Source organism: Gobio gobio (genome assembly GCF_949357685.1).
Source record: "Gobio gobio genome assembly, chromosome: 5".
In the NCBI taxonomy this organism is placed as follows: Eukaryota; Metazoa; Chordata; class Actinopteri; order Cypriniformes; family Gobionidae; genus Gobio; species Gobio gobio.
Window position 1 is genome coordinate 41,734,033 of NC_137101.1, and position 25,051 is coordinate 41,759,083.

Consider the following 25,051-nt stretch of genomic DNA (forward strand, 5'->3'; position numbering starts at 1 on the left):
CCTGCATCGTGCCACTCCATCAGCCGAGCCTTACCCGCCTCGTGCCACTCCATCAGCCGAGCCTTACCTGCATCGTGCCACTCCATCAGCCGAGCCTTACCCGCCTCGTGCCACTCCATCAGCCGAGCCTGACCTGCATCGTGCCACTCCATCAGCCGAGCCTTACCCGCCTCGTGCCACTCCATCAGCCGAGCCTTACCCGCCTCGTGCCACTCCATCAGCCGAGCCTGACCTGCATCGTGCCACTCCATCAGCTGAGCCTTACCTGCATCGTGCCACTCCATCAGCCGAGCCTTACCTGCATCGTGCCACTCCATCAGCCGAGCCTTACCCGCCTCGTGCCACTCCATCAGCCGAGCCTGACCTGCATCGTGCCACTCCATCAGCCGAGCCTTACCTGCATCGTGCCACTCCATCAGCCGAGCCTTACCCGCCTCGTGCCACTCCATCAGCCGAGCCTTACCTGCATCGTGCCACTCCATCAGCCGAGCCTTACCCGCCTCGTGCCACTCCATCAGCCGAGCCTTACCCGCCTCGTGCCACTCCATCAGCCGAGCCTGACCTGCATCGTGCCACTCCATCAGCAGAGCCTGGGCCATCACAAGACCACTTGTATGCACGGCAACCGGTGCAGGGTGCAGCAGAGGTTTATGGGAAGTCTGTCAGGTGTCCTCATTGCAATCTTAGTCTCCTCAAGAAGAATTATAACACACACCTCTTGAGGAGACATGCTGATTCGTCTCACGACATCACTCAGGCCTGTCATCTGCGGAGTGTTACTGTCGATGAGACAAATGGCATATTTTCTGTGCAAAAAACTGGACATGGGTTTTCTGTGCCAGTCCATGTCCAGAGAAAAACATGGGGAACAATACATCAAGTTAGATGTGAGCTAGAGGAATGTGTGCAGTATCAGTTGTTTGCTCAGCGAAGTGGATTAAGCTACAGTTTGTGCTCTCACATTCGCTCTGTAGACTACTGTAGCGAGATCGCTGCAGAGACATTTCTCGGAGAAGACATCCTGAGGGATATGATGGCAGCAAAGTTTTTTGGAGAGGCAAAAGCTGCTATATGTGTGAAGAGGCAAAAGGCTGCTTGTGCAGCGCATGTTCCTCTTTGTGTGCCTGTGGACTTTGGTGGTTCTCCATCACAAATATGCCTGTCGATTCATGAGCCAAACATTCATAGTTTTAGCCGACTTGGGAGGATAATGGTCACCTACAACACCCAAAGGAACACCTGGCATTGTCCCTGCACGAAGCCACGGACATCTTGTCCACACATAAACATCTCAAAGTGGCATCTTTTTCAAACCCAAAGAGACCTCTTCAAGTCAGAGGTGCCCACAACACCGAGCTCAGGGGGTTGCAGTCTCCAGGACAACACTGGTATCAAGAGAAGTGTGCAGTACATTTTCAAAGAAAAAAAAATCCCAGAAACACTGCCAAAAGAAGTTACAACACCGAGAATGAAGATTGAATACCGAAAGCAGTTCTTTCCTCTTGAGACAGCGTGCCAGTTATGCCTTGGACATCCTGCACTTGCAGAGGCTGTACTCGTTACCAAAAAAGCTAGGATTGTCAGCATGATGGGCTTGATAGAAAGTAAGTCAAAGAAGCATAACTAATGTAAAGAGCAATTGTGATCAGTGATGGCTAGTATTGTGATGGGTTGACATCAATGTGATTTGTGTTCCACAGACATTTCAACATACCATAGGATATGTCCACAGTGCAACATGGTGTATAGGTACCAGGAGTGGAAAGATGGTCTTCACAACTTTGATAACCATATTTTTCTCACCCTTGAACTTTGTGTGTTTCTCAGAGAAAATGTTACTGTGAGTATTAATCTCTTCTCCTTAAGATTACTTGACTATGGGCTATATGTTCATGGAACATTACACTGTTTTTATTTATTCTTATTTTGAAGTTTCTATCCTTAATAGGGATGTCAATTTTCACAAATTCCCATGATCGATCGTCATTTAAATTAACGATCAATTAATCAATTAATCGTTAGCCTAAATATAGGCATACACAAAATAAACAGTACTACAACTTACATTTGCACAAAACAAAAGGCTGAGAATGCACACGCAAACTTATAGTCATGAATGATGAAGGTGTAAAATGGTCCCAAACATAACTCCACCGTGCTCGCTTTACATGTTTCGCGGTTGAGCAGTGCGCACATGCATGAAGACCTGCTTAATCAATGATCGATAAGTTGTATCGATTAAATGTACTATCGACAATTAATCGATCATCGATTAATCGTTGACATCCCTAATCCTTAAGCAACAAGAACATTTGTCTCTGTCTAATCTCAGAATTATTTGTGTTTGCTCCACACTTTAGAACCATGTGTCTGTGTCAAGAGTTGTGGATTCATTGGAGGGGTTAAGAGGAGAGAAGTTTCCACCCAGGACTGTCATATTTCAAGCCTATTGCCACTTTGAGGCTTTGTGCGACACAGACTACACTTACTCCTGTATCAACTGTGGATTTTACCCACCTGTGGTAGTCATGGATTTACACAGGAAAGGGGTTTTCAAGCTGGCAGGTAAGTGATATTGTGATTATTTTTTGTGTTTACAGTGCAGAAGTGTTGCTTTTGCCTAATGGTGTGATTCATTACAGTCAGTGACCTCAAAGCACCCCCTGATGACTTCAACGGTGAACATGACATTGAGAGTTTTTGGAATTCTGTTCATCTTGCGACGATAAGTCGTGGTTTTTTCCAAAGTGAGTTATGGTGATTACTAAATTTCATCAGATTCTACATTGTAAACACAATGTGGATTAAAAATAATGTATCACGTTTTGTAGGCAGTGCAAACAACCCTTTCACTGTCAGTCCAAGCTACGAACACTGGGCACCCTGGATTGGGAGTGAAACGCGTCGAAGTGGCACTGTTCTTAACACAGAGTTCAAAAAAGTGAGAACATGCCCCTCTTCATCTGAAGCACAGCTGAGCAGTGTTACTGAGGACCATCTGATTGATGAGTTGGCAAAACAAAAGGTGATGTTTCCATGTGATGAAGCTCTCTAAGTTTGAAGGGTAAGACAGTGTCCAGTAAATGTTCTGTTTACAGTTTATCATAAATATTATCAGGTTGGAGTTGTGAGAAAATTGTGCAAAGCCTGCAACATTGACACCAAGGGCTCCCGCCTTGATCTCATAGCAAGACTGAAGGAGAACATGAAGAGCAGACAAACATATGACAAGGTCTTCCAAAGCATATGGGGTGCATCTGGTAAGTTTGTGTCGCTCTATAAACTATGGTATTAAGTTGTTGTAAGTTACACACTTTACAATCTTTTGAATCTTTAATTTTAGGTGGATGGTCTGTAATACTTTGCCCACATGGCATTGTATACAGCATCAAATTTAATCTACGCGCTGAAAGTCCCAGGGACTTTGCAGACCTGTTACTCTCCTGGAAGCACTTTCCAAATGTCTGTGTTTATGATTTCGCAAGAGGTTTAGCGACACACACCAATTTGCGGGTTCCTCATTCACTGCCTTTCCAGCCTTTTGAGGGCAGACTGTCTGAGCCCACAGAAGAGAATGTGAAGGCTGCCAGGGATGGAAAATTGCTGGTATCACTGCCATGGCTACATGAAAGTGTGCACTGTGGGGAGGATAATGCTCATCCGGTCACTGGATCATCTGAGCACTATGTCTTATATGACCGCTTCCATGAGCAGAATGCCACAGATCCAAAGGACATACTACGCAGGATCCAACTTGTCCCTGAGCTGAAAGGGTGGTTGAATAGCCAAGTTGCTGAGCAGTTCTTTGCCAAAATGCGTAAAAGCAACTACTTCTTTAATAACATGACTCCATCAACCCATGCATTTCTTATGAGAAGTGTTATCCATCGTCATAACACCTCCACAAATAGAGCACTTCTGGAGAGGCAGTTAAATTCTGGATGTCGGCTTGAACTTCTAAACACCATCACCTTGTCTACTTTGGGACAAGCTGTCATAGGTGATGCATCAAAACGGCGAAGCACAACTGTGGTGGCTCAGGCATCTACAGCAACAAGTAAATTACTTTAACATTAATAATCATACAAAGTCAGTCATGTAATTAATCTTGACCCATGTGACGTAATTGTTTGTTTTTGTCTAAAAGTTAAAAACTTTACTGAAATGCATATTCTAGTCATTTAATTGGTTCATAACATCAAATGTTGCTGTACTCAAAACCTTAAGGATCTCAACTCACTCCAGCCGAGCCGAGGTCAACTGAAAGCATAGCTGCACAACCACCCACTGATGAAGCACCAACACAAAGTGAGCACTGATATATGAGTTGAAATAACTAATGCCTACTAACTGGGAAGAGTTTAATGTTGGGGATAGGTGAATGCTACTTTCAGATCAAATGCAGTGAGATTAATGTGTATATTAGCACTAATAAGACTAACTGTTTCATTTTTTTTTTTGTAGATGTTGGCCCTTCGCACCATTGTGGGCAGCATTGTGCAACACTTACTGCCATTAGCAACCTCAGGCCCTGCAGAACAATGTGGGCAGCTGGAGGAGATCATCCCCTCCAGGAACAGCTGGTACATCAATGCATAGCTTATTTGACAGAATTTAATTTCTTCTTCTTCCATTAAAGTAATTAAAGGATTTTGTTGATTTTATTATTATTATTATTATTATTATTATTATTATTATTATTATTATTATATAATGCTACTTTTAATTTATCTTACTTGTAGGTCAGCTATGTTCTGGATGAGGCTAGGCCTGCCAATGAAATTCTGGTTAAGGATGGCCCTACATGTTTGACCAGGGAAAACCTGTTATCTTTAGGTCTAAACAGGGAAATGGACTCAGTGGTGAGTGAAAGACTTTGTTGAATGTTAAAGTACTGTTTTAATTATTGTATTGTATATTGTACAGTTAAAAACATTAAATCATATGAACAGGTGGGAAATGCTTGTCTGAGGCTTGTGAAGGAGATAGTTGAGTTACAGGTACGTATACACATGTATAAACGTATATTTTAGAGGGACCTATGTGAGCTCTGTGCAGTACAACAAAGTCAGTTGTCTTTCTGTGGGGGAAAAATGTCTTTATTATGGACCTCCACATCCCCCCAACATGGCTCCCACCCTTGAGTTGTGACCCTCTAGGCAGTCTTCCTGTAAGTACCTACCCATTTGTACAGTCAGCCATTACGCACACCTTGGCAATAGAATCGTCATTGGCTAGTGATTTAAAATTTGTAATTTTCTATTTTCTAATAGTCGCCCAGAGTGAAATTTACTTGCATATGCGAGTGATTTGCTCGCATTGTAGAGGGTTAACAGTTATAATTAAACTGATCAGAATTAACAGCATAACTTGCTTTCTTTTAAGGTCGACTCCACAGAGAAAGATGCACTTATATTCCCGCTGTGGACACAAGGCCATTTTTTGCTATGTGTAAGTAATGCATGCTTTCAAAGAAAGTTTTTCAAGCTATACTGTTGATATGGAAAAGAAGCATATGAAGATTTCTTTTTACAACGCTTATTGAAATATTACACATGAAAGGTTTACTCATTGCCAAGAAAATTCTCATAGGTGATGATGCCACTCAAAAGAGGAATACTGTTCCTCGATTCGCTGTTTGCACAGTGGGAACAAGGTTTTGGCTACAAGCCCTACCGAGACATATTGAGGTTACAACACGATGATATATTTCGGCAGTCACGTTCCCCTGACTTGCCCACATTAATACAACTACAATTTTGGCAGTCGTGTTCTTCTGACTTGCCCACGTTTATATACATGTACTCTCGGCAGTCGCGTTCCTTTGACTTGTCAAGGCTGCTTGCACATACTTCATAGTTATAGTACCTCACGTTCAGAGGATGTAAGCATTGTTGGCATTTCATGTTCAACCAATTTCTTCATTTTATTCTGCATTTCTGAAACCGTTTGTGTTTCCCAGCTGAATTGTACTGTGTGTATTTGAATTGTAAGTATTCTTCGTAACACTGTCTTGATTTTTATCAGGGCTGTTGCACAAAAGCTCATGCCTGGGCCATGGGAAGAGCAGTCAGGCCTGGATGTTGAGGTAATCATTTGCAATGAAAATGCACAAGAACATTGTATAAGGCTGATAGTCATTGTAAATTCTTCATAATGGGTGTTCTTTCTTCAAACAGGGGCTACCCCTACAACATTTTGGGATTGACTGTGGAATATTTATGGTTATGGTGAGTTGCCAAGCTCATTTTCAGGATGTTTAGTGATGTCCACACAACATCCATTGTTCATTTTCATTCATCTTGATTAATTTATGCTCATATAAATGGCATGGCAACATAACAGCCTTTCTGCCTTTACAGTATACCTGGTACATAACTATGGAGGCAGCATTTGATTTCACCACCGTAAGTGCAGACTTGGTGTAAACAAAGATGTTTAACATTAATTGTGGTGAATTACATTACAACTGTTCTTATCTTCAGTCTGACATGCCATATCTGAGGAGTTGGTGGTGCAAGGTTTTGCTGGAGAACCTTGAAATTGAGGGGTATGGTTTGTGAAATGAAAAGTAGTACATTAATAGATAATACTGTCAAAGTGGGAAAGCATGATGAACATATTTGGTCAATGTCAATTACAGACATGGTCGAAGATTTGCACATTTTACAGAGGAAGGCAAGAAGATGGGGGATGGGAGTCTGCTGCCTGTCTTTCGTGTCCCTAGGAAAAGGAGACACAGCACTTTGGTAATATTTCAGTAAAAAGTAGTGAAAGTAGCATGTATAAATGTGCAGCTGTTTCTTAAGGATCTGTTTTTCTGTTTTACTTGTTGAAGGTACCTACACTCCCAGCAAAGATCAAAAGGGTTTCACAGGATGGTGCAGTGGCCACTGACATTTTGCAGGCATGGGTTCATATTCACTTAAATGTTGATGAAATGGCTTGCAATGACTACATATTAAATCATGTTTCAAATCTACAGTTGCCCGATGACATTCTCCAGAGGATCCTTGTCTTCGTAGTTCTAGAAGACGGCTGCTCTGCAATCCTGAGGCTGGCTCTGGCATGCCAGACATTTAACAAAATTGTCAGCCAGGAGCGTTTTCAGCAGGAGGCACACTTCAGATGGCTTGATAGTGAGTTCAATAAATGTGGTTGCCCCATCTTGTTTCTTGTCTAAACAATTAGGCTAGGTTAATCTCACTCTCTTCACAGTTAAAGATTTGTTCATTTATTGTCTGAATTGTGTGACTGTCATTGTCATTTTGATATTGGACAGGTGTAGTGAATTGGGAAAGACTTTCAAAGAGACACCGGCAAAGCTACAGAAAGCCATACATCATCTCTACATGCAGCCGTCTACAATGCAGCCAGCTGTACAAAGACTGTGGGTCTGGCTACCAGGGAAATGGACAACGGGGAGTGCTTGTGGGGTTTTACTCCTCAGATGACCACCCTGGCTACTGTAGTTGGGATTGTTTTTTGGACGATGGAGGTCTTGAAGAGTGAAGTGTGTGTGCGTGCAATGTGTCTTATGTAACAATTTGTCTTTTTTGTAGTTCAAGTGTGTCATATATATTACCTTTTCTTTAAAAAAAAACAATTAAATTTACTGGAAATTATTCATTTTACTGTGGTTGATGTGTTATTTTGCTGTAAATACAAAATTCTGATTAATTATTTCATAATATAAACAAATTTTACAGTATGGTCCCTTGCAGTTATTGTGTGTTGTCAAAATAATTTAAGATTTTTGGTTGTTTTTTTTTACATAAAACAATTAAAACTTAATTTGTGGAAATTATTCTTCATTATTTTACATTGGTTGATTTGTACATGTTATTTTGCTTTAAATAGAACATTCTGAAATGATTTTTCACTATAATATTATTAAATATATAATATTATATTCTTATAATATTATAAATGTATAATATAAGTCATAAAACGTAAAAGCTTAGTATACCGCTTCGATATTTTGCGTGAAGATTGGGTAATTTATACATTTATAATCGTTAATATCCGCTCGGGCGCAGTGGAGGTGACGTATTTCCGCTATTGAGTGGAGCTCCACTTGCCCCGTAAGTCTGCAGCCAGATCCTCTTGGGATTTTCCGCTAACCCGGAACTAGCCCGGTGTCCCGTTGTTATGGGTCCGGCGGGAGGCAATCGCGGCGAACATTAGTTCCGCCTTAAAAGTTCGAATTTTGTCACCCCGTGACATAAACATTTAAGTGCCACAGTCGTACTGACGGAAAAACATTCACTTTCCATAGTCGCGGACTCGCGGACGCAATAATCAATAAATTGATTTTTTTTTTAATAATATCTGTAGCCTATAGTGGGCAAACACATCTGCACAGCTGTAAACACAACTACAGCAGTAATCTCGTGAGAAATGCCATACCTGGAAAAGGTTAATGTTGATTGAATGGCTAGTGACATCAACTGGACATTTCGTCACCTTTGTTTCCTTGTATGTGATTGGTTTAAAGGGGTCATAGAATCATATTAACTTGTACAAAAATGTCATTCTTTAGTGTCTAAATGAAAAGTTTGTAATATACTTTAATTAAAAATTCTCATTAGTATTGTAAGAAAACACTAATTTTACCTGGTCAAAACCAGCTTAGTTTTCAGCAAGTCATTTCAGTGTATGTGACTTAAAATGATAATGAGCTTTGCTCACCCCGCCCCCTCTGCTCTGTGGGGCGTTCGGTTCGACCCGACACAACAACACACGTGGAGTGTTGCCTTGACAACATTTGAGGGTATATTTTCGAGAAATAATGGCAATGGGAGTCTCTGAGGACACATCTGAGCAACCTTATCATTTTGATAATCAAGCGATTTGCAAAGATTAATATAAAGGTTAATAAAACGTTACACTCACATCTGCCTGAGGTGCAGCAGGAACACGATCCTTTTTTCAAGAGCAGCTTATTAGCAAAACCTGCTTTATACTGACGCTCGTTTATAAAGCAGTCTGCTGAGAAATGATTCGCGCAAACATTGACGTTGATCGGGGGGAATATTCTAGCCTGGCTCCGCCCTCCTACGTACTTCCGCTCAATTTTCATTTTCCTTCAGTACTACGTCTGGGACTGCGGTGTATGCTTAGGTTTTCCCCCGAACAATTTTTTACCGGTCCAATCAGCGAACAGAGGGAGTGGCTGAGAGCGATGACGTTGATGTCGTGCGCTAGTTTGAGTTGTAGTTCAGTAATGGCGGCGGTGAAAGATGCGAGTGTGTGGCAGCGCTGACGAATGTCCAAAAGTTAAAACCGGAGTGTGGCGAGGTGGACGAGCGAGTGACACCGGTGTACGTGATTGAGACACACCGGTCTCGAGTCCTCTCATGAGGGAGCACGGAGCCATATAAGGAGCGTCACCGGTGAAGGACGAGAGAGGACCAGGCCTGGATTTTAAGTTGTGTTTTGTTATGTTTGTGCGCGGCAGTCGTCCGTGAGGGGCTGCCGCTTTTACTTTCATTTTGTGTTTATTATTTGATTAAAAGTTGTTAAACGTTCGCCGGTTCCCGCCCCCTTCTTCTCTGAACAAACGAACTCCCGTTACACGGAGCAAGAACAATCACTGCTGTACTGCTGATGTTGTGGTCCGGGAAATGTATTAAGTTCGCTCCGTTAGTGGTGAAGGAGTTGCTGAAGCCGTCCGTCTCCCACCACCCGCGAGAAAAACCCCAGGCTGAATTATCGACTGCTTTTGACAAACACCAAGGTCGTGTGGTAATGTAATTGCTGTCCGAATCCACATCTCTGAGTTTTCAAGAATATATCACTTCAAAACTCACTGTTTATATCCTTTATAGACCCCTGCAGAGCACTGTGCGGTTGCGTGAGCTGTAATTTGCATTTCTAGACTTGTATTTCTTTAAATACTGGCAAGTGTTTACAAGAGCAAAATATTTCATCACAGCTCAAAAAATAAAAGAAGAAAAGCACGTAAACATTTGAATTGGGCTGTTATTCACGGCACGGCAGCATTTATTCTTATCATACCAAGCATATGACATTTTATTGACAGCATATACAATCATGTTATGATTGCACGAGATATGCACCACGAGAGCAGCGCGTTCCGAACACAACTCTCCTCTCCACCGTGAATAAATCACAATCCGAATGCACGAGGTTTCATCACTGACACTGAGGTGGTGTGCTCAGTTAATGTGAGAATCAAAGGCGAACGGCGCGTGACATACGTCACGACCAAACGTTAGCGATTGGTTAGGCAGATCCAGAGTGACTCTTGGCAGATCCAATAGTTTTAAACTTCAACAGAGTGCCCGCCTTCAAGGAAGTAAACGCTTGTCAATGGAGAGTGGCCAGACTCTATGTACAAATGAAATGTACGAGAGTCTGGTAAAACCAGGCTAGGAATATTCCCTTCTAAAACAAAACTCAGCAGCCACTGGGTCTTCAGCGGTTCGGATTTAGGAACATCAAAATGACTGCTGTGTTCGTTATTACACCCAACAACACAACACCACAATCGCTTAGACGCCATTCTGATCCAGAGTATCAACAATGGCGGACTGATGACAGCTCGCTCAGGGCGGGTCTGTGTTGAAACGCTGCTGTCAATCAACAATCTTAGGAGGGGCGTACACCGTGTAACGTCACACGATCAGACGGCTCGATTTGAGACAGGGGAAAATATATAAGGAGATTTAAAAAAAACACTGGATGTATTTTTATCATTATAGGATGGTTGTGTACAGGCACTGCCAACACACATTTCCGTATAATCAACTTGTAAAAGTGCATGTACCATTCTATGACCCCTTTAAGCCTTTTCTGTCGATGCGAGTGTTAAAAAAAATCGTCATTCGCCTCGAACTCGTGCATCTTCGGTTTTGTTTTGCACACCGCCAAGCGGAATTGGGATCTCTCGCTGTCGTTGACGCCATTTTTGCTGCGCACACCTTCGGGTTCTTGTGGACGCGTCAAGTATAAACAAGTGATTCGTCTCAATCAGCTCTTCAGTTCAGTAGTTAGGGCAGTAGTAAGGGAGTTTGCCACATTCATGTACGCCCTATAGTTGTTTACCACCTAGGAAACTAGGGAGATGATTGAGACGCATCCAAGGCTTTCTATGAAGATGTCACGTGGGTTTGTATAACGTTTTGTTAAAACGAATGAAGTTGCTGTAGAGCTTCAATTTAAAACGTTTTGTGGTTTTTATACAAGCTTCTGTGCTGAACATCACGTCACTAATAGGTAAGTTGTGTAGTATTGTTGTGATCTCTGTTTAGTGCTTCATATTCATGTAGACTGGCGGCCAGCAAATATAATTACATTTATCATTATAACATAAAAGGGTGTTTCATTTCGTATTTTGTGCAAATGCTGTCAAATAAATAAAAAACGCTACACAAGGCTTTGTGTCATTATTAAATTGCCAAAGGTGTTTGCTGTGTAAACAAATGATCGCTTCGGTCACGCGATCAGCTCATCTCCGCGTCTAGTTCAAAGCGAATTAATGTAGTTAACTAAGTCTGTTTAGCGTCCTTGTGGGAACGTAGTGGGCACCAGTTACGCATTATCACATATGCATACGTGTCGATTATAAATTTTTTGTAGATTTGTAATGAAACGCATTTGTAAACAAGTTTACTACCAAATTTAAAGCTCAAATGCAGTTTCCATCAAAATAAAAGCTCACGTGTTTATCTATTTCAAGTATAGAAAAGTTAAGAAAAGTAATTACTTAAGTTTTATTTATTGTTCAGTGCATTTTTCTACAATATATGGCTATTAATATTATACGTATTATGTTTATGTAGTGTGATCTATATCACAACTATAAAAGGGTTGAATCCCTTTTAAAATAAATGACGCATGCAGTAATGATGCAGTATTTGATGAAAATTAATTATAATTCATTCATTATTCATTTTTACTATGTTTGTGAATTAGGATGCAGTAATAGGTCATTTAATCATTAATCAGTCCTCAAGCAGGGTTGATATATTTGGTCCTTGGGTTCAGATAGATGGAAGACGTTTATAAACTGATTGCATAATGAAATGTGTGTGTGTGTGTGTGTGTGTGTATATTATTATTATTATTATTATATTTTTTTTATTATTTTTTATTTATTTATTTATTTATATTTTTTACAGTGGATACTATATATAATTTTTTTTAATTTACTTTCTAACTATAGATTTATGCTGTTTTTTTGTGAATATTTGGTAGTTTTTTTTTACCTATTTAGTGCACAATTATTTAACTACTCCATAAATTGACTCATGAGAAAATCGTTTTTTAAATTAAATAAATAACTTGGAAATTTAAATTGTTTTTGGACATTGCTAGGGATAGAATAGTGCCATCTGCAGGTTTGTGGAAAAACTCTAGAAATTATAGTTAAAGGGAGTGCAATGACCACATATATGCAGTAGAGGTCCATAGGGAGTCATTTATTTTCACTTAATTTTTGTTGATGCTTCAACTTCTCCTAACAACTTCATGATATATATTTTGTGAATATAAATTTAAGCATTGTAAAATAAATTAAAAGTCTATATTTTTGTTGAACTTAAAATTTGTTATTGTTGTCTGATATATTTTGAATTGTTTGCTTATGCAAATTATTATACATACATTTGTAGAAACGTTACAATTCACTACTAAAAGATATGACTGAAATCACAGTATTTATTTGAGCAAATTATTTATTACAAATGTATTTTATTTTTTGAAGAAGAGATGTTTTATTGATTTTATTGGCCTTTCTATTTCTATTAAAAAGCTCTCTATTGCAGTGTGTGTGTGTTAAAAAGTTTTATCCATTTTGTTTATTTTCTAAGACCATATCTTGATTTAAATGTAGAATGATTAATTTTTTTCAGATTTAGGCTGGAAAACAGCCAAATCAAGTCCATATTTTTTGTGTCTGTTTACATAGATTATTTAGGAAAAGTCACAGTGTGTCATGCCCCTGAGATGAAAGTAACACTTTTTAAAAATGAACAAAAAGTCCAGTGGTGTCAGCTGGATCTCAAACACTGATTAATGATTAATGTGTTTTTGTGTTTGTTTGTTTTTTGTGTGTATAGATGCCTCGTACAAAGCAGTCTCACCGCTCCCAGGTAGCCAAGAAGAGGATGGCGGATAGGATGGCTGCTGATGGTGAAGAGGCTCTGCCACCTCTTAAAAAATTGGCAGAAATATGTGAACGTTGTGTATATCACAACGGGTCTAAAAACCTGTCTAAACATGAGTCTAAATACGAGTCCAAAAACGAGTCTAAACAATGTCTGAAAAAGCTTGAAAACCCAATGAAAAGTCTTGAAAATCCTTCGACTATGATTGACAAGTCATTTTCTGAAATACTACCTGGGCCTTCCTGCCCATCTGTCTCTACCTCTATAAAAACTGAAAAAATCACAATGAAAGTTTTTTCTGATTTATCTCCACAGACGTGCTGCATCAGAGGTTCTTTCCATCAAGGCCATTCCCGTTTTGGCTCTAATAGTGGCAGGCAATGTGCTACAAACAGTTTAACTGCAATCTTGATGTGTAAGGTTAAAAATGTGTTGAGATGGACCCATAATGATCTGAATACTGTTCTGATACAAGGAAATAAACTGTACAGTGCCATGAAACATGCAGGGAAAATCAATGATCCCATACACGGCTTTATACAAGTTTTGGAGCTTCCTGACACACACATGTTGAATAATTGTAGTTTTTCAATAAACTATGGTGAGTCATTCTCTGGTTTGTTTGGTGTTGATTTCTATGACGAAGATGTGCAAGGCTTTGCCATGTCATTTGATGAAGCAGTAACTCGAGCATTCCAGCGGTTTGATGCTTGTTTGGTAAATATTAACCTAAGCATATGTGCAGCTGTCAGACAAGGTACGTGGTATGCAGTGATTGATCCTCATGCACGACTCAGTGATGGAACAGTTTCAGCTCGTGGTAAGAGTGTAGTGGTTTTCCATCCCAGCCTAGACTCTTTGATCATACATTTCAGGAGACTTGGTGCATCCTTGAAAGCATTTAATCATCCATTTGAGGTAGCTGGTGTCCAGGCACATTTGATTGACAATAACAGTAAGCTTGATCGATTGGTGTGCCATCAAGTGGTGGAGGAAAATACTGATGCAGAAAGAGTGAGTAAAAATGTAAAATCAGAAATGGCAAGTTGCAGTCACTCTTTGACTGATTTTATCAGTACAGATCAAATACTTGTGAATGAAACAAAATACAACACAGGAAAGTCTTCTGAATACCCAAGCAATGAAAATGCAGCTGATGTTGAATTTATTTATCAAACTGAAAGCATTTCTTTTGAATTTAACCCATTAACAGTACAGCAACAAAAAAACATTTGCTTGAAGTTGAACATTGTACTTGTTGTAAATGAACAAAATAATCCAAGTGAGATTCTTGAAATGGCTGAACCCTGTGAAACCAAAGATATTGTAGGTGATGGTAACTGCTTTTTCAGATCGGTAGCTTATGCTGTAAGTGGAAGTGAACGAGAACACAGAAAACTGAGACGTGCAGTTGTAACACACATTCTCCAGAATGAAGGAAGGTACAGTCAGTATCTTAGACAAGGACACAGTTCTGTTGCAAACTACATTGACAGTTCAAGAATGAAATATGTCGGAACTTGGGCAACAGTGCTGGAAATACAAGCAACCAGTGATTTCATTGGTGTAGACATATTTACATACAATCAAGACAAATGGCTTAAATATTCAGCCTCAAATGTGTCAACTAATAAACATAGCTGTCAATACAAAGGAATTTACTTGAAACATGTTAATAGCTGTCACTATGAAGTTGTTGTATGTGTAAAAATAACAGATGGTAGCTGTGCTTCCATTTGTAAATCATCATTTGAAACTTCAATGTTTCATGCATCCTTAAATGCTAACTCAGACCCACGTAAGCTTTATAGAGAGAAAGTCCTATATAGTAGTAATCATGACTTTAAAGAGGAGAAAAAAATCAATGTAAACAAAAGATATCATGAGGATGAAACTTACAAAGAGAAACTAATGACATCCAGCACTGAAAAGTACCATCAAAATGAACAGCATCAACAAAAAGTAAAGAAATACAGCATACAGAAGTATACCACAAACAAAGAACACAAAGATAATGTTAAAAAGTATAGTGTTGACAAATACCGCGACAATACCTCACACAGGAAGTCAGTCAAAATGTACAGTGTTGACAAATATAAGGAAAATGAGATTCACAAATCTAAGGTGATTGATTACAACATAGAGAAATATAAAAATGATATTAGTTTTGCCAATACTATCAAAATGAGAAATGCTGCAACTCGGCGTGAGGCAGAGATCAAAAGGAAAGAGATTGACTGTGTAATTGAACAATTTAAAGAAAAAATATGTACAGGTCCTGACTATATATGTTCAGTTTGTCATCGTTGCTGCTTTAAAGCTACACTGTGTGATATTTCCCCCCATCTAGTGGTGAAAAGGTATATGACCATCCAGTGAATTTTAGTTTCTGTTCTTCTCAATTCCGATTTCGTTTCAACTCCTACGGTGGCCGATTTAGTCCAAGATTAACATGGCTTCCAGTTCGACCTCGTCCACATTCGACATGGTGCCTGTGGGATATTCTGTGCGCAGTGGGATGGATGGAACTAAACTGGCCTAATTATTCGGCTAGAAAGAACTGCAGCTAATCCAGAGTGAACTTTGATGATAGTAATGTTTATTCAGTCATCCAATTGCAAGGCATAAACAGGTTTGCGTGGATATGTACATAAATGTGGTTTCTGTGAGAGAACAAATAAGGATGGTAAATATACATACACAGTTAAGAACTGTATAACTATACTTATAAGTTACATTTGTATAATGTAACCGTAAACCAGAGCTTATTGTACCATATATAGGCGCTAAATGCAGCTGCATTAAAAGGAGCAGAGCTGCCGCTGCTGCTGCTAACAAGCGGTGTCCGGTTACAAAAGTGTGTGCGCAGCTTTAACGGTAGCACTGCAGTGCGCTCTGTATAACAATTGTTAATATGCCGATCAGACCTGATACATATTTCCATCAACATACATTACAAGCAAATATTTTCTAAAAACGAATAAACATTGTTGATAACAAAATAACTGAATGATTATTCAAATAGGTGAGCATTACGCTATTGTATGTTGACACAAAAATACTTCTGAGGTGACATCAACTGAATTACGCGATGACACACTCTGAAACACATCTACAATGACAATAACTATTATTACTTACGGAGTTATTAACGCACAGAAATACCACACAAGGAAAAACAGACTTTTGAGGAATAAACAAGCCAGGAAAACTCCGTATAACTCTGTTACTGGACGCTGCTGAGATGAAAACTCTCTGCACATGCACCAGACAAGTCTGAACAAGTTGACGCGCACATGCGTGAGGCAGAGAATTTTGTACAGTGCCATCGAGTATTAAAACCGGTTAAAACGCGAAAGGCGAAGCTTGAATTTACGGGTATGTCCCTCTTTGGCTAATGTACTTTCAAGATGGAGGGGCAACATGGCGACCACCGTTAGATCCCATTACCTTATGTATTTTCAATGGCATATTATAAACTTACGAGAATACTTTATTACTTGAAAGAAGTAAATATACATTAATGAGCACATATATTTTTGAAAGAACTAAGTGTTTTTAGCTAAGAATAGACTAAAAAAGTTACACAGTGTAGCTTTAAGAAGCAGGTGAAACACTGTAACATAGATAAATATTTACAAAAATCAGTCCATGCTGGCTATATGGCAGAAAAATCTATAACACTGAATTATCTGCATAAGTGTAATAAAAATTGCATTAAAGATTGTGTTTATAAAAATACCCCAGCTCAATCTCTGTGGATTTGTCACACATGTGATAGAAAAATCAGTGAAGGTAAAATGCCTGCTGAAAGTGTAGCAAACAATCTCGCTCTGGATCCAATTCCTGTAGAATTGAGCTGTTTAAACTCTCTTGAACAACATCTAATAGCAAAGCATATTCCATTCATGAAGATGTTGCCGTTACCACGAGGAGGACATAATTCTGTTCATGGGCCAGTGACATGTGTTCCATCTAATGTTACAGATGTAGTGAATGTGTTACCAAGATCAGAAAATGATGATTTAATGATACGAGTCAAACTTAAGAGGAAATTAACGTACAAAGGACAATATGAATATAAATTTGTGCACGCTGATCAGGTTAAAACTGCTTTAGCATACTTAAAAGAAAATAACAAATGGTATACAGATGTAGAGTTTAATGAAAATTGGATTAATCCTCTGTGTAAAACAGAAGAAGAGATCAATGATACAAGTGATAACAATGGACGAGATTTGGATGAATGTCAGGACATGTGTGTTGATAAAGAACACAATTTTGAGAATGAGGATGAAGAAATCACTGATGAAACACTTCATGATCGACAGCAACATGGTTTGTTTATGGATTCATGTTTACAGCCAGTGGACATTGCACAAGAGGTTTTAGATCAACATTTTGATGGAATTATGTCACTTGCACCAGCAGAAGGCAATAATCCAGTAAAATTGTTAATGGATGAAACTAATGAAGCCAAATGTTTTCCAGTTCTATTCCCAAAGGGAACAGGAACATTTCAAGATAAACGACCTGAAAAATTAACGCTGTCTAGATACTTAAATAATAGAATCCTAAATGCTGATGGACGTTTTGCTCAAAACTTAGATTACATCTTTTATGGACAATATTTGTCTGAGCTTAATCAAGTTATCTCAAATGTATCTATTGCTTTGAGAAAAGGCTATGACACAAGAAACAAAACAAAAATTTCTGCAGAAATGTTGACAAACAAAGAGTCACTGCAAAAGATTTTAAATTTAGATCAGGGTTATAAATTTTTGAAGCCAGTGAGAGGGAGTCCTGTTTTTTGGCAAAGTGTTCAAAAAGATTTGTTTGCAATGGTGAGACAATTAGGTATCCCAACATGGTTTTGCTCATTTTCATCAGCAGACTTGCGATGGACAGAGTTAATGCAATCTATTCTGAAACAAGAGGGCTGTCAAACTTCTATTGGTGAACTGGAGTGGTCTGATAGATGTGGGATGCTTAAACGCAATCCTGTAACTGCTGCGAGAATGTTTGATCAACGATTTCATTGCTTTCTAAAAGATGTGATCATGTCACCAGCCCAGCCAATTGGAAAAATAATAGATTATTTCTATCGAATAGAATTTCAGCAACGTGGATCACCTCATACACATTGTCTCTTTTGGGTTGAAAATGCACCTCAAGTGGACAGAGATGACGATGATGAAGTTGCAGCATTTGTTGATCAATATGTCACTTGCGAAATGCCACCAGAAGAGGAAAAAGAAATGCATGAAATTGTGACCAGTGTCCAACAACACAGCAAAAGACATGCAAAAACATGTAAAAAGAAAGGAACTGTGTGTAGATTTAACTTTCCACGTCCACCAAGCAAAAAAACTTTCATTACAAGAAGCAGCAAGAGTGATAAGGATGAAAAAGAAACCGATGATGTAAATAATGAAAGTAAATGCAAAAAGACAAACAACTGTCAAGAAATATCAAAAGAGTTAGCTGAAGCTATAATGAAAAGAGTGAGAGAATGTTTGTTGAGTAGTGATGCTGTCTTTGACTCTGTTGACTCTATGTTTGCATCTATTGGTCTAAACCAAGAGACATTTGAAATGGCTTACAATAAAATGACAAAAAAAACAAATGTTGTTTTGAAGAGAAAGCCAAATGATGTATGGGTGAATCAATATAACCCAGATCTTTTACGATGCTGGAATGCAAACATGGACATACAATTTGTTGTTGATGCTTACTCTTGTATAGTCTATATCATTTCCTATATTTCTAAAGCAGAGAGAGAGATGGGATTACTGCTGGCTAATGCTCAAAAAGAAGCACACAATCAAGGTAATATGGATGCAAAACAGGCTTTAAGAAAACTAGGAAGTGTGTTTTTACATAATCGAGAGGTCTCAGCTCAAGAGAGTGTTTATCGACTGACTAACATGAAACTAAAAGAAGGATCAAGAAAAGTGGTGTTTATTCCAACTGGTACCAATACAATAAAAATGAGTTTACCCTTAAACACCATACAAAGAAAAGCTGAATGTGGAGAAGATGATGGTGATGGCATATGGATGAAAAGCACCACAGACAGATACAGAGCCCGTCCACATACAGAAGAATTTAGTGGAATGTGTTTAGCCACCTTTGCATCAGACTACAGAGTTTTGACTGCATCTGAAAGCTCATGTTCAGACAGAGTAAGACTGGAAAATGACATAGGGTTTGTGAGAAAAAGAACTCGTACACAGTCTGCTATTGTACGATATGCTCGTTTTTTGCCCACAAAAAATTCTGAAAATTATCATCAAAGTATTTTGGAATTATTTTTACCTCATTTTGTGCGAGATCAATTGAAACCAACAAATTTCAATACACATAAGGATTTTTATGAGACTGGATTTGTAACAATTTCAAATGATGAGCTTGAGTCAGTGAAAATTATAGTGGACACTAACATGGGAAAATTTGAAAAAGAAGCAGACACAATACAAAGAGCTCAAGACGATTTAGAACAACATGGACCAATGGAAGATGCTTGGGCCCAAATCTGTCCAGAAGCAGAACTTGAGTGACTAGAATGTCTGGAAAGTAAGAAACAACAAACAGAAACAGAAGAAGGTGATGATATCATACCTGATCTATTACCAAATGTGGGTGCTTCCAGAATAGAAAACAATCCATCTGCTATGACAAAGCAAGATGCCATGGTTTTACTGCGTTCTTTGAATGAAAAGCAGTCACAAATATTTTACAAAGTGCAGCAATGGTGTTTAGCAAAAGTGCAAGGTGAAAACCCAGATCCATTTCATGTGTTTATATCTGGTCCTGGAGGGGTTGGAAAGTCAGTACTGATTAAAGCCATCTATTATGAAACCTCTCGCATCCTTTCAAAGCTAACAGACAACCCAGATGAGACACATGTACTATTAACAGCTCCTACCGGGGTCTCTGCGTACCAGATTCAAGGCTCTACAATACATAGCGCTCTCTCCATCGGAATAAATGCTTCACTGCCATATCAGCCACTTGGAGATGAAAAAATTAATTCCTTGAGAGCCAAACTTGGAAAACTGCAAATATTAATAATCGATGAAATTTCAATGGTTGATCATAAACTTTTAGCATATATTCATGGAAGACTGAGACAAATCAAACAAACAGGTGATTACTCTGCATTTGGAAAAGTCTCTGTCATAGCAGTTGGAGATTTTTATCAGCTGTCTCCTGTGAAAGGAAAACCACTTTATACTGAACCAGTGAACAGTGTGAATCTTTGGGAAACTAACTTCAGTTTGGTTGAACTTACAGAGATTATGCGCCAGAAGGACAAAAAGTTTGCAGAATTATTAAATCGTTTAAGGCAACGTAAAAAAGATGGAATAATGCTTGAAGCAGATATTGCTATGCTTAAAACACGTGAAACAGGTGATGGGGATGAGAGTACAGATATCCACATTTATGCAACTAATAGTGAGGTTGATAAGCATAACCTAAAAATGTTGCATAAAATATGCTCTGACACGGTTACTGTAAACGCTCAAGATTTTGAGAGAAATGCTAAAACTGGCCGAATGGAGAAAAAGGATGGGTTTCATTTCAGAGTTCACAACAGTTCTTTGGAAAAATCCCTTGAATTAGCGATCGATGCTCGAGTAATGCTACAGAAAAATATCAATCTATCAGATGGCCTAGTGAACGGAATATTTGGAACACTTAAAGAATTTTTTTTTGAAAATGATGAAATATTTCCATCAAAAATATACATTGAATTTGATGATGAACGAGTTGGCAAAGAAGCTAGAGATAAAAATCCATGTTTGAGACCTGGACTGGAGAAAAGTACACCAATCGAGCCTGAAGAAGAGAAAGTAACAAGCAGTGGTGGTGTCAGAAGACAGTTTCCTTTGAAATTAGCATGGGCTTTCACAGTTCACAAAGTACAAGGTCTGACAGTGAACAAAGTAGTTGTTTCATTGAAAAAGATATTTGCTCCAGGACAAGCATATGTAGCATTAAGTCGAGTGACCTCTATTAATGGACTCATAATAGAAGATTTCAAAGAAAAAGCGATTTATGCAAAAGACAACATTGAGGAAGCTCTACAGACAATGCCTCCATTCATTAATCCATGTGAAACCATCAAAAATGTAAAATTTCAAATTATGTTACACAATGTCCAAGGGCTTATTCCACATATTTTAGATATTCGTCAAGATAATAGATATTGTCAAGCAGATATGATTTGTGTAACAGAGACATGGCTAAAACCAAACCATTTTGAGAACAATATCAGTCTTTCTGGATACAATTTCCATGACAAATCACGAAGTGTTTCATATGACACAAGTGAGGATATTTTTGCTAAACTAAAAGAGGAAAATCATGGTGGTGTCGGCATATATCACAGAGAGAATGTAAAAGTTGCTTTAGTTGATTTACCATGTGTTAACATTGAATGTCTAATGTGCAATATACAACACTTAAACACAACTGTGGCAGTCGTATACAGACCATTATCATATAATATGCCGTTATTCAGAGAGAACTTGATTAACTTGATTAATGAAATTAACTGCTTACCAGGTGGCAAAATAATTCTAGGAGATTTCAATGAAAACATTTTCAATAGATCAACTATTCATGATGTCATGCAACATTTTGGCTTCACACAAATAGTTGAAAAACCAACAACTGAAAATGGCACATTAATTGACCATGTATATAATGCTGCCTTCACGTGCTATCGGAATTATCGTAAATACGAGTTTCCGAGGTAAAAATTGCACATGAACGCCCTCTGATGTCGTGTTTACCACTGGGAAGTTCGGAAATTATTTTGATACCCAAGTTCCCGAGATGGGCGTGGCATAACTGTTAAAAATGGCGGACGGGAGACGAATTTCTGCCGTGGCAGGTATGTTTTATTAGTTTTTTCCGTAACAGTTTCATTGCCTTGTCTTGTCGTTAAAGTAGTACATATTTAAATAAATTAATAATCATTTGAAGCATATTGTGTATTTTAAACACCGCGAAAATAGCATGTATTTGACCATCATTCCAGAATAGTCAGCAAGCTGACTATCTATAGTGTGGTAAAAGTAGGCTACAATACAGTAGGATGTATGGTTGCAAACTATTACCATTTTAGTTTGTAAGCAACCTTATCTTGTGTACATTATAACTTTATTGTGAATGTGATAGGGGTGTAACGGTAACTTACACGTATTCGTATCGAACCATTTCGGTACAGGGCTTTCGGCTTGGTGCACGCATAGCCTACCGAACGGTTCCGAATGCAATCTTTAACGGTTGGCTTGTTTTAAGCGCGGATCACACGTCAATCCGTTTATTAAGTATTCAGTCGATTTTTATCATGAAATTCAAACGATAAATGCCGTTTTGACGGTCTTTAATGTGACATGACTGTATAGGTGCTGTATAGACGCGTCAGTTCCACTTCAAGCGGCGGCGCGCGAGTGAGCGCGATCATCTCTTCCTAAAGAATAAACATAAAATAACATATCTTAAGGTATGTTGAGGATACATTACAACTTACTGAAATGTATCATATGTCGTGTAAGCGCTCAATCGGTGTTTCAACCGCGGAAAGACAATAAAACAGCTTGTAAGCAATGTCACGTAGCATCACATTTACCTCAGGCAGTCATTCAGTGTCCACAGCTGTGAGTTCACTAGAGAAATCAACTCTTTCGCTGAATATATATTAGACTAATATTTAGTACCCATATATTCATTATATTCTACTGTTAGTGATGTCTTGTTAATGTATGTTTAAATAAATGTAATGAAAATGACAGCCACTGTGTATAAATGATTAGATTTTAACAACTAATTGGTGGAAAAAATATATATTAGATTTAGAAGTTAATGCTAAAACAGCCTTATGTGAAGCTTATAAGTGTTGATTATTATATCTAAACATAAATAGCAACTAAATTTAGGCTAATAGTTTGGGCTCTGTTGTTAACCTTTAATATTAATTTACAGTACTGTGTAAGTAAGGGCTCCCTATATAGTTTACAGCATTGTCTTTAAGAAACCGTTAGATATAATTTAATTAATTTAAGGACAGACAATTTTTTTCAGTAAATAAATAAAAAGCAATTTTTTAAAACTGCTGTACCACACTCGTACCGAACTTTCAGTTTTGTGTACCGTCACACACCCCTAGAATGTGATTATAAACAATATGCTTTTGTGTTATGCTGCTAGTGTTTGCAAGTGATACTATGATTTTCTGGGACCGGGAAATGACTCAGCCGATCACACAAACACTGTATCAGCGGGAAGGAGAACCCACTCTCTATGTTGATGCAGATTTCACCACTGCTCTCCACGTTATACCTGTAACATCCACAAACAGCAGCTCTGAAAGTAGGTGTAGCATTTATAACAAAATGAATCATGATTTTGTTTTGTATCATGATATATTAAACAGTGATTGTATATGATAATTTCGATGAATCTTATTCCCACCAACCCATATACAGTACCAGGCAAAAGTTTGGAAACATAAAAATGTTTGTTGTTTTTGAACGACGTTTATGCTCATCAAGCCTGCATTTTATTTGATAAAAGCCTAATATGAAATGTGTATTGCAATGTGAAATTGTATTATGATACAATGTCATATTTTATTGTATACAATAAGGGTTTTGTATTTTAATATAGCCTACTTTATTTCTGTTGTGCAAAGCTGATTTTTCATCAGCCATAACTCCAATCTTCATTGTCACATGATTCTTAAGGAATCAGTTGATAATAAATCAGTTTAGAATGATTTCTGAAAGATCATTTTACATTATATTATTGAAGTATATAAAAATATTATATAGTACACTATTACAATGGAATGGTATAAATTATATTGAAACCATTAATTTAAATATTGTGTGTCTGTGCTTCCTTAAATAGGTGAAACAAATACTGCAGAAGTGGGCCTGCCTTCAAATCAAGGATTTAGTAGAGATCAAACTCTCTTCTTAATCGACCTTCTGCGGCAGCATTTGATGAAGGACCATGCAGATCTCCCAAAAACCCTATCTGAACTGAATTCAAGAGTGAAAATGGGACGGGGAAAAAAGAAGGTGTTTTGGCAGAACATTGCAACAAAGTTAAGCAACCAGTTTCATCAGAAATTTGAGGTGGAAAAGGTTGCTAGAAAATGGTCGACGCTTGAAGATGGCTATAAGAAGACAAAGGATAACAATGCTTCAACAGGTAAAGCAACTATGAAATTTCAGTTCTTTAAAGAGATGGAGGAGCTTATTGGGGGAAACCATGACATCGATTTCCCTGTTGTTGGCACTGCAATGGGAGTAGAGATCCGACACTCGGCAACAGCATCCTTCAGCCCCTCTGCTGATGCAGGTTCATCTCACGCAGCCTGCATTTCTGCTGCTGCACTGTCCTCTGATCCAGAGAGTCCATCAACCTCACCTTTATCTCAAGGAGCCACTGACACAACTCTCCCTAATGTCAGACGCAAAAGAAAAGCAAAGGGAGAAATGCTTGAATTCCTCAGAGAGTCTGAAGCTGCTGCACAAAGGAGGCATGATGAAGTCCTCGACCAAATTCGATCCACCCATTCCCTATTTGAAAGACTACTGCAGACATTCCAGGATAAATGAATGTTTTGTTTAGTGCTAAACTATTGCAATTAATGTGAGAATGTTTTGTTGTAATTAACTTATTTATATGTTTATTTATGATGAAATAAGCTATTTTGAGCTTCTTCTTTTTTACTTACAGTTAATATTAAAGAGTCATGCTTACAGCGGAGCCAACACACTTAATTTGTATTAGACATATTTTTTGGAAGGTACCTCATAAAAATTTAGAAACTTTATTTTTATTGAAAACAATGGACTGTTCAAGAGACACTTATTATGAATGTTGTCAGTTATGGC

General features: G+C 38.4%; 2 protein-coding genes across 2 annotated transcripts in view; both read left to right on the plus strand.

Moving 5' to 3' along the window:
• Window positions 1-25,051, plus strand: part of LOC307126546 (uncharacterized protein) — a gene marked incomplete at its 5' end in the record, with an annotated part of 1,586,879 nt that overhangs the window by 241,409 nt on the left and 1,320,419 nt on the right. The window lies entirely within an intron of this gene.
• Window positions 23,365-24,953, plus strand: LOC307126544 (uncharacterized protein). Its single transcript, XM_079817130.1, has 2 exons — window positions 23,365-23,516; window positions 24,057-24,953. Exons 1-2 carry the CDS (start codon window positions 23,372-23,374, stop codon window positions 24,770-24,772), a joined length of 861 nt encoding a protein of 286 aa, XP_079673256.1. The 5' UTR covers window positions 23,365-23,371; the 3' UTR covers window positions 24,773-24,953.